Raw genomic sequence first — 11,035 nt, 5'->3', positions numbered from 1 at the left:
GGACTTTAGACACAGAGAGGGAGAAGGGGCTGTGTGCTGATGACCGGGGCAGGCTTGCAGTGTATACCCTTTGGTTGGCTGATGATGCATGGAGGGGATTGTAACCATAACAATGAAATGATATACTATAGGATGGATGTAAAACTAATGTTCTCCCAGGTAAACTATCACATAATTCACAATAAAATATTAAAAATAAATAAATAAAAATCCATAGTCTGCATTCTCTGGCCCCATGGCCCCGAAAAAGAAAGAAAAAAGAACTGATTATATGAAATTAAATTGACAGCAGCAAGGCAAATATTAGATATAGTGCAGTGAGTTTATTTGAATGGGGAAGGAACCATCTGGAAAAGGAAGGTGAAAATGGTATAACTTGGAGAATGTAATCAGTATCACTGAATTGTACATCTAGATATTATTAAATTGGTGTATATTCTCCAGTGTATACTCCCAAGAACAACAAAAATAAAATCAATTAAAAAAAAAGAAGAAGAAACTAAAAATCTCCACTAATTCTACCACCTACATCTAGCAACTGTTTGTGGTGTATGTATGGTGATGGTGTGCTGTGAAATCGGTTCTGATTCATAGTGACCCTGCTTTAAGGTTTCCGAGGCTATAAATTTTTATGGGAGCTGAAAGTTTCATTTTTCTCCTGTGGAGTGACTGGTACATTTGAACAGCTTTCCTTTTGGTTAGTAGTCCAATGCGTAACCACTACGCTACCAGGGCGCCTCTGTATGTACGTATATAAGTATATATATCTCTGTTTTCTTCTGTAATGCATAAGGTTGGAGCCAATTTAGTGGCACTTATCCTTGTGCCACAAGGAGCTCTGGTAGCGTAGTGGTTACGAATCGGGCTACGAACCTTAAGGTCAGCGGTTCGAAACTACCAGCTGCTCCGCGGGAGAAAGATGAGGCTTTCTACTCCCGTAAAGATTTACACCCTCGGAAACCCTGCACAGGGTCGCTATGGGTCGGAACCGACTCGATGGCACTTAACAACAACAACAACATCCTTGTGCCACAAAAATTACTAAAGAGATCTTGCCATAAGATTGTTAGAAGGTGGTCTTCTATCCTTTGAGGTTTAATGGTTGAAATATTTCATGAGATGGTTATCCTAATTTCTTTTAGATAGAACTGCTTTTCACATTCCAGGAGTTAAATGTTTGTGAACCACAATGAAGAATTTCTCAGGCTTGATCTCAAAAAGCAGAAAATCTCAATGGTGTGGACATTTTTGAGGCTCTTGACAAAGCTGCCAGATTACAAAGAGGACAGGTATGGACCTGGGTCCCCACCCTCGCCACCCCTCGTGCACTCTTTCTAATCACAGCATCAAGGGCTGGGGTGTAGGAAATCGCTGATAGTGTTCTGGTGAAAAACATGAGGTCTGGAGTCAGAGCGGGTTGAAGGCTGTGGCCACCACTGTTAACTGCAATATTACCCTGACCTTGGCTTCCCCCTTTGCAAACAGGAACACCAACAGCACCTTACCCTATCAAACTGTGGATGCAAAGTCAGATGATATACAAAGAAGCATTTATAAATATGGACTGGTTGATAATCTCATCATTTGGGGGCAGAGGATACAACATGGGAAAGGTCTTGTGGTAGGAAGAAATAAGGGCATGGCCCAACAGGGTGAAGAGAAGGCTGGTGAGGCTGGGGCAGTGGGCACAAAGAGTCTGAAGCAGACAGGGGTTAGAGCGAAGGGCCTTGTAAGCAGAGTGAGGAGGCTGGTTTCATTTTATGGGCAAAGGTGAGTCACATGGAGTCACCATGAGTCAAAATTAGCTCAAAGGTTTGGTTTTGGTACTGGAGTGATGTGGCGAGGAGTAGGAAGGATCAATGTCATCAGATTTGGAATTTGTACTTATCACACCTGGTTTGTGAGGGAGTCCTGGGGTGGTCTGTGGGTTAATGCACTGAACTGCAAGGTCGGCTGTTCGAGCTCACCAGCTGCTTCTTGGAAACCCTATACAGGGTTGCTATGAGTCAGAACCGACTCAACGGCATTTAACAACAACAACTGGTGTGTGAGAGTGAAAGCCCGCAGGGAAGCAAGAGAGGAAGCAGGGAGGGTATGGCAGCCACTCAAGCAAAGATGATGTCTTGGGGCTCTCAGAGGTGTTGACAAGTTGGTGGGGTCAAGAGATAGTAAGGAGATAAAAAAGACAAGGTGTCAGGAACTGGGGTGGGAAAGGTGGTGTCAGAATGACAACAGAAGAGAACAAAACCAGGCCTGGGAGATCTCAGCATGGATGTCACTGAGACTCCAAAAGATATTCTATACAACACAGATGGATATACTGGGCTGGTCAAGAAGATAAGATGGACAAAAAAAGGACCCTGCAATAAAGCAGGAAGTCCTCAGGGTTTAAGGAGGTGGGTGATGGAAAGGGCTGGAACATCCAGAGAAGAGAGAGCTCACTTGCAGCTGGAGTGAGGGCCATCAGGGAAGGCTGCCTGGGGGAGGTGATAAGTCAGGAAGGATTTAGGTGTGTAGAACAAGGATGGGCATTTGAATGCTGGACATAGGCGAAGACGGAAAGGAGGCTATGATGAGTTAGCTGTTGGGGGCCTGTTACCATTCAGGATCTCAAACCTGCTTCGCTTCCCAGTTCCTCTCCCCAACTGAGGGCTCAGGCTGTGGACTCACAAGCAACTGCTTTTTCTGTGCATGCTCCTCCATCTTCTGTTTCATGCTCTCCTTCCGCTGCTGCCGGGGGAGCTTCTCCAGCTCTGTCTTCACCTGCACCAAAACAGCAGAGCTTTCAGTGAGCGCACCTGGGTCAAGACCCCTCACCTGCCTACAAAGTAAGTCTTCAACTCCAGAGCTTGGCTGAGGAGACAGATGAGGCTTAGCTTTCTGGGGACTTGCCTCCACCCTGTTCTCCACCAACCCCCCACCCCCCCAAGGCAGCACATCCAAGTCCACTCCAGCCAGCTGCGCTCTAGCTCCCCAGCTCCCCAGGGCGGTGAGTGATATGTTTAGCTGCTTGGTACTCATCCCTCTTTTATTGATACAACAGGGGGGCTTCAAGAATTTATGAAGAAATTCCATAATGTTTTCATTCCATTTTTCCACAAACTTTTTGAAGCCTCCTTGTTTCTCTTAGGGCAGTGCTTCTCAATTTTTTCTCTTTCACTCTTGTCCTTTAAGAAGATTTTAGACATTATTTTACTTAGTCACTCCCACTTCCCCCACGAAATACCGTGGAAGTTCAGTGGTAAAATTCTCGCCTTCCATGTGTTAGACCCAAGTTTGGTACCTCATGCAGCCACCACCTGTCTGTCTGTTAGGAAGGCTTGTGTATTGTTGCAATGCTGAACACTGGAGCTTCCAGACTAAAGACAGACTAGGAAGAAAGGCCTGGTGATCTACTTCTGAAAACCAGTTACTAAAAACTCTGTGGAGGTCTGATTTGCAACAGATTATGGAGATGATGTAGAACCCAGCAGTATTTCCTTCCATTAAGCATGGGGTCACCATGAGTGGGAAACTGACTTAACAACAGCTAACAATAAAACATCTGTGAATGTGCTGTAGCTCCTGTTGAGAATGCATGTCTTAGGGAATCGTCTATCCCACTCACAGTCCTTGAGACTGAGATGTGGCTGTAAGTCCCCAGCCTCTAACAGGCATGATCCTGCCCTGATCAGTCAGTACAGTCCTTGCCCCTGGCTGAACCAAGGGAGAACTGCAGAACGTTTGCTGGTGCTACTGAAGAAGAAGCTGTCTCAATTCCAGGGTGGCTAAGTGGAGAGGATGGAGGAGGCCAAGAGCCATCCTCTGAACCAAAATCTCCACAGGGAAGCAATGCCAAGAGATGAGAAACACGGATTCCTACTGACATGTCACATGCCAGTGTATTGTCTGTCTTCTTTAAGTCACTTGGACCTGCCTTTCTATCCTGATAACAGCAACACCGACTGACACTGTTGGTACTGACTTTCAGATCTTGTGGATGGGAAACTGGAGACTCAGAGAGGTCAAGCAGCTCACTCCGGGTTGCACAGCCGCTAAGGAGCAGAGCCAGGGTTCTAACCCAAACCATCTGACTCCAAAGCCAAGCCCTGCCCACTCTTCAGTGATGCAGGGAGCCTGTGGACCAAGGTCCTGCAGCCCTCAGCCTCCTGTGTGATGGGAGACTTTGAGGCCTGCCAGGAGGAGCTAACCGACCCCAAGTCCCTCAGCTACTCAAAACCAGGCTTCTGTGCATGGTGGCAGACATATCTAGGCTGGCAGGGGGGAAAGTAAGGAATGAGCTAAGCAGGGGTTTATCCTTGAGGGACACTGCCACAGGGTAGAGTTTTAGTTTTCCTTGGACTCTTTGATCCTGAAGAAACACTGAAACATGAATATATGGGCTCAAGCAGCATGGGGAGGGGTGTGCTATACCCGTACCATGGGAGCAGCAGGTACGGAGTGGTCATTTACATACCCAAAACCAGGACTGTTAACATCTCTGTGGGACAATCATTTGTTGACTTAGAGCAGTGGTTCTCAGTCAGGGGGGATTTTGTCCTCAAGAGACATCTGGCATTCTTGGAGACGTTTTAGGGTGTCGTAACTAAGAGGATGCTACTGGCATCTAGTGAGTAGAGGCCAGGGATGCTGCTAAACACCCTACAATGCACATGAAAACCCCCATGAGAAAGAATGATCTGGTGCCCAAAGCCAATGGTGCCAAGCTCAAGTAACCCTGATTTAGATGATGTCCTATGGCCCAAGGTGTTGGAAGCAAATGAAGAAGGAGCTCCAAGTGTGGCTGGGAGATGCTTAAATGGGTAATAGTTTCTTTCTGTTTCATTTTCTCTCTCACATTCACTCTTGTGGGAATTCAAGTTCATTTTCATTGATCAATGTCTTTCACAAAGGTCACATTACCTTAACAGCAATGATTAAATTGGACAATAAAGAGCTTCCATCCATAACATCTTTTCATCCTTTCCTTCCAACCATCTTGAAAAGAAGTTTGTACAAAAGTAGTCAGGAAGGGTAACAGAAAGTCAGGAATACAGATCACAGCAAACACGTACAGTATAGCTTCGAGTAGTCAAAGTGCTTTACATATAAAAACTCACTTAATTGTCACTACAACTCTTTGGGAGTAGGAACTACTAAGAAATGGAAGCAAAGACAGGTTAGAATACCCACTGCCATCAGCTCTATAGGATAGAGTAGAATTGCACCATAGGGTTTCCGAGGCTATGAAATCTTTATGGAAACAGACTGCCACATCTTTCTCCTGTGGAGTGGCTGCTGGGTTGGAACCATAGGTTTTTACATTAGCAGTCCAGTGCTTAACCAATGGTGCCACCAGGACTCCTTCAAAGACAGGTTAAGTAGTAGAAAGAGTATAGAAAGCATGCATGGATTCTGTAAGGTGCCTGAGAAGGTGTGGGTTCCTCAACTACCTAAGGAGCTCTGGGTGGGGGTGGAGGGAGAGGGTGGCCAGTAAGTAAAGCCTGGGCATGCTTTCCTCTGAGTTAGAGTCCTTAATATCAAGTCAAAGTCCTCATTTATTGTTGCTGTTGTTAAGTGCCATCGAGTTGGTTCCAACTCATAGTAACTGTATATAGGGTTTCCAAGGAGCAGCTGGTGGGTGTGAACTGCCAACCTTGTGGTTCATAGTCCAGTGCTGATCCTACAGTGCCACACCAAGAGTCCAATTTACAGATGGGAAAATGGATGCCAGAGACAGACAGCGAGCTTCTCAAGCTCCTAAGTAGCCGAAGCTGGAGTGGAACCCAGTCCACTGTTTTCCTCACCACACAGAGGCTTAGGGAATGTGTGCAGTCATACTGCAGTGAGAATGGAGGTTCCTCCAGGAACCATTCTGCTGTGGGCTGCAAGATCAATTCTGCTCTAGAAGGGAGCTGGGTGTGATAGAGAGGAAGGGAGGACACGGGCTTCTGGCACTCTCGCTAAAGGACCCCAAGTTCCTCTGATAGTTCTCTTGGGAAACCCACACTCCACACCAGGTGCCTAAACACCTCCAAAAGTGTACTTCCTGATAGAGCAGTTGGTGAAAGAAAACATATTGCCCATGAGGAGAAAAAAACAAACAGAAATCATTCAAGACCTGGTGGGGTAAGCCAATACAGCCTACTCTGCTACTGATTGCAATGAAAAACTGGAAAATACAAACAGCAACTATCTGAGAACTGTGACAAACAAAAGCAGGAAACTTGTAGAAGGGACTGGTAGTTCAGGGGGTGAGATTCTCAACCCCTCCCATTTCATTCTTCTGGCTTTGCACCAGTTAGATCTAACTTGTGAAAGTTCCAAAAGACCTCCATCTTTCTGTCCAGAAAGTCAAGGATAGGGCCTGTGTAGGCCAGAGCATATGGGGAGAATCCCAGAGAGAAGAGAACAGAAAAAGGGAAATTCCTAATTCTGTGTATGAAATGAACTGCACAAGTCTCAAATTCACCCTTGAGCTGTGTACAAACCAAAAGCCAAAGTTTTGAAAACCAGCCTGAGACAGGAACTACCGCTCACAGAATATAAGACACAACTTGCAGCCTGCCTCTACAGGTCTGATTGCCTGCTACAAAACCCCAAAACAAAACCCAACACTCTCCAAAAGATGATTACAGGTCCTCGAGTGAGTTGAACATAAAATTCAAGCTGTACTATCCAAAATTAGTCTACATACAAAGAATTGGGAAATGTGATCACTTTTCAAAGAAAGATGCCGCAGATGTTGGAATTACCAGATAAAAAGTTTAAAGCCCATGGTGTGGTGCTGTAGGATGAGCACTGGACTGCTAAAGGTAAGATCGGTGGTTCAAACCCACCAGCCACTCCTTGGAAACCCTATACAGGGTCACCACAAGTCAGAAACCGACTCGATGGCACTTAACTACAACACCTGTGTTCTTAAAATCACAAGACAATGGAGAAAGGTATCAAAGATCTAAATAAATGGAGAGATATACTGTATTCATGGATAGAAGACTCAACTTTGTTCATTTGTCTATTATACTCATGTTGGCTATGGAGTTCAGAAATAAACCTTCATATAGATGGTCAACTGAATTTTTATAAAGGCACAAAAGCAGTTCTGTGGAGAAAGGACAGTCTTTTCAACAAACAGCCAAATAACACTAGGATAATTGGACATTCATAAGCAAAACAAAAATAAGACAGAATACCTTATCCATACCTCATACCTTAAATAAAAATGAACTCAAGCTGTTTACAACTAGATATAAAACCGAAAATGTATGACTTCTAGAAGAAAGTATGTATTCTTGGGTTAAGAAAAGATTTTTTTTAGATACAACATAAAAAACATGATCCCTAAAAGAAAAAAAAAATGGTAAACTGGACTTCACCAAAATTAGGGATTTCTGCTTTATTCAAGAAACTTTTAGGAGACTCAAAAGACAAGTCACAGACGAGAAATAAATATTTGCACAATAGATATTTGACAAAGGACTTATATTCGGAATATAAAAAGAACCATCAAAACTCCGTAATATGAAAAAAAAATCACCAAGTTAAAAAATGGGCAAAGACTTGAACAAAAACTTGTGCAAGCAAATAAGTACAGGAAAGATACTCAACATTGTTAGTCATTCAATTCATCCATCATTCCTCTACCATCAAATAGATTGTTGTTAAATATTGTGGAGTTGGTTCAGGCTCATAGTGATCCTGTATAGTGTTTCTGGTTGGTGGGTCTGAATGGCCAAGCTTTTGTCCTATAGTGCCACACCAGAACTTAGGGAAATGTAAATTAAAACAATGAGCTACATATTAAATAACACATATGTTGTTATTGGTTTAATTACATTTGGGTCAGTTCCGACTCATGATGACCCCATGTGTGCAGAAAAGAACTACTTCTTAGGGTTTTCAAGACAGTTCAAAACCACCAGCCGCTCCTCAGAGACCCTATCTATACAGGGTCGCTGTGAGGCGGAACCAACTTGATGACGCTTATCAGCAACAACCACCCTTAGAAAGCAGATTGTCTTCTAACATGCCTCTGGGTGGGTTTGAACTGCACACCTATTACTATTGTTGTTAAGTGTCATCGAGTCATGCATTCTGGCACATTATCCCACAGCAGAATACCAGGAGTGGGCACAATTCCACAGGGTTTTCAGTGGTTGAGTTTTCTAGAAGTAGAGCACCAGGCCTTTCTTTCAAGTTACCTCTGGGAGGATTCATAGCTCCAACCTTTTGGGTACTAGTCAAGAGTGTTAACTGTTTGCACCACCAAGGACTCCAAAGGGGCACAAGGACCTATAAGTATCAGTAACCCCTGAAGACAACAATGTCCCAGCACTGCACTCTGGCTGAGCTAAAGACAGAGGCAGGACAGGGGCCTGCATTCTACTAGAGGTTAGAAAGCCTGGGTTCCGCTCCAGCTGTGCACCTCTGAAAAAGGCAATGAACTTGTAAGAGTTTCACATTTTCTCATCGGTAAAAACTATCTGGTTTGTAGCTAGAAATTTCCTAGGGCTCCTTCTAGGAAGACAGTTTGATGTGTTATAAAGATCCAAAGTGTTTAAGAAATAATTAGATTCTGGTTAATGAATTTTGCCTGAGAAGATAAGGAAAATAGAGAGTTCTGGAAAGATTTATTTCAAGACTAATGAAGGTTGTTTTTAATTCTAAGTACGCAACAATTATCAAGCAAGTTTCCCATGGATGTGAAAGTTACTGTGTGTATAGAAACTGAGTATCAAAGCCTCAATACTACTTTTAGAATTGTGAATGGGTCTATATATTAATTATACATGTAACGTACGTGGAGTCCAGCGTGGTACAAACAGTTAACCCAAAGATCGGTGGTTCAAGTGAATAGAGAGGCACCTTAGAAAAAAGGCCTGGTGGTCCTGAAAACTCTGCCACTGGGAACTCTGTGGGGTCACCATTGGCCTGACTCGACTAGACAACAACTACCTCTTTATTCTGGTAGATGTTTGTACATACATGGAGTCCTGGTGTGGTGCTGTAGGTTTAGCAATGGACTGCCATCCTCAAAGTTGGCAGTTCAAACCCACCAGATACTCCTTGGAAATCCTACAGGGTCACTATGAGTCAGATCTGACCTGAGGGCATGTAACTACAGAAATGTACATGCATAAAAACATGTTAAGTGCCATCGAGTCGGTTCCAACCCATAGTGACTCTGTATAGGGTTTCTGAGGAGCGGCTCAAATCTACCCAGAGGTGCCCCTGAAGGAAGGCCTGGGGATCTACGTCTGAAAAGTCACAGCCATTGAAAGAAAATTCCTGGGAGTACAGTTCTGCTCTGAGGCAGAAGGGGTCGCCATGAGTCTGAATCAATTGGATGACAAAATCCCTCACTGGCTTCTTGCCAGTGGAAACCCTGTGTTTACTTTGGCAACTGATGACAGCAAGTATATGAAAACAGAATAAATACAAGGGGTGTCATGCTCAGAGCTTTGCCTGCCATCTGCCACTTAGTCGATAGAATAACCTCAGGAAACAGCACCTGTTATCACCTGTTCACAGAAAAGGAAACAAGAGATCTGGTGTGTTTGAGCAGCCTGCCTGCATTCTAACTCAAGGTTCACAGCTGAGTCTTCCTGACTCCACAGCCCACTTGACAAACCCATCCCTCCACATTGCCATCCTAAAAGAAGGGCAAATCCAACCTTCCTTTTCCCTTATGCTGCGAAGAGGCCACCTTCCTCTCTCATAACCTCTGATACACATGCTCTCCAACTTTGCACAGTCCCAAACTCTTCCCACACTGATGATCTCTCACTACAATGGCAAATTTGAGGACTGGATTTGTGATTTGCTCTTCTTGGTCAAACAGGGTATATCGAATAGTGAGATTACAGTTGCCATACGTCACCTCTGACTCATGACAACCTTCTGTACAACAGAGCAAACATGACGTGGTTCTGCACCTTCCTCACGATTGCTGCCAACTTCAAGCCCATTGTTGTGTCTGTGTGTCTGTTCATCTCACAGAGGGTCTCTCTTGCCCCCACTGGCCCTCTACTTCAAGGAACCTCTACCCCCTCTACCAAGCGATCCCTCTTGATGATGTGCCCAAACCAAGCAGGTCAGACAATGTTCTGCTGTGATCCATACGGCTTCATTTTCAGAAGTAGGTTGGCAGTTCCGTCAATGTTCTGTCGTAGCTGCTTTTGAACAATCTTTAGCAAAATTTTACTTGCATGCGATATTAATGACATTGTCCAATGATATCCACATTCGGTTGGGCCACCTTTCTGGAATGGTCACAATTATGGATCCTTTCCAATCAGCTGGCCAAGTAGTTGTCTTCCAAATTTCTTGGCATAGATGAGTGAGTGCCTCCAGTGCCACATTAAGATTGTTGAAATATTTCCATTTGTATTCCATCAATTCCAGGAGCTTTGTTCTTTGCCAATGTCTTCAGTACACCTTGGACTTGATCATATGCTACCTCTTAAACGTAACTGCCGTTGTGTCGGTTCTGACTCATAGCAACCCTGTATAGTGTTTCCAAGGAGCAGCTGGTGAGTTTGAACGCTTACCTTGTGGTTTGCAGTCCAGAGCTGATCCTGCAACACCACACCAGGAGGCTCTATGTTGTTGTGAAGTGCCATCGAGTGGATTCTGACCCATAGCGACCCTGTATAGGGTTTCCAAGGAGCAGCCGGTGAGCTTGAATTGCCGACCTTGCAGTTCAAATGGTTTTGCAGTCTGGCGCATTAACCCACGGCACCACATCAGGGTCTTTCCATATTATCCACCCTAGGTTGTTGTCTGCTGTTGGGTAAGTTCTGACTCATAGGGTTTCCGAGAGCAGCTGATGGATTAGAACTGTCAAACTTGGGGTAACCAGTCCAGTGCTTATCCTACAGTGCCATGCCATATACCTCCTTTACTACCCTTTCAATTCCCCACAGTTCCGTTACCTTTCCCCAACACATAAAGGATGTGACTATGTGATGGGGTGGGAGCCAAGGAAGGAAATGGCATCCACTGAATAATTATCCTGGAGTGGTCATTAGGTCTACAGCTTAACAGAACCTCC

The 11,035-nt window shown here is 44.5% G+C and overlaps 1 protein-coding gene across 1 annotated transcript in view; it reads right to left on the bottom strand.

Moving 5' to 3' along the window:
- Positions 1–11,035, bottom strand: part of STK10 (serine/threonine kinase 10) — a 205,567-nt gene that overhangs the window by 40,050 nt on the left and 154,482 nt on the right. The window contains exon 13 of the mRNA XM_006864812.1: positions 2,671–2,763. Within this exon, the coding sequence (XP_006864874.1) occupies positions 2,671–2,763 (93 nt within the window). The remainder of the gene's footprint in view (positions 1–2,670; positions 2,764–11,035) is intronic.

The sequence above is a fragment of the Chrysochloris asiatica genome, unplaced genomic scaffold, assembly GCF_000296735.1.
Source record: "Chrysochloris asiatica unplaced genomic scaffold, ChrAsi1.0 scaffold00071, whole genome shotgun sequence".
NCBI classification, from domain to species: Eukaryota; Metazoa; Chordata; class Mammalia; order Afrosoricida; family Chrysochloridae; genus Chrysochloris; species Chrysochloris asiatica.
This window is presented reverse-complemented; position numbering and strand designations above follow the sequence as displayed.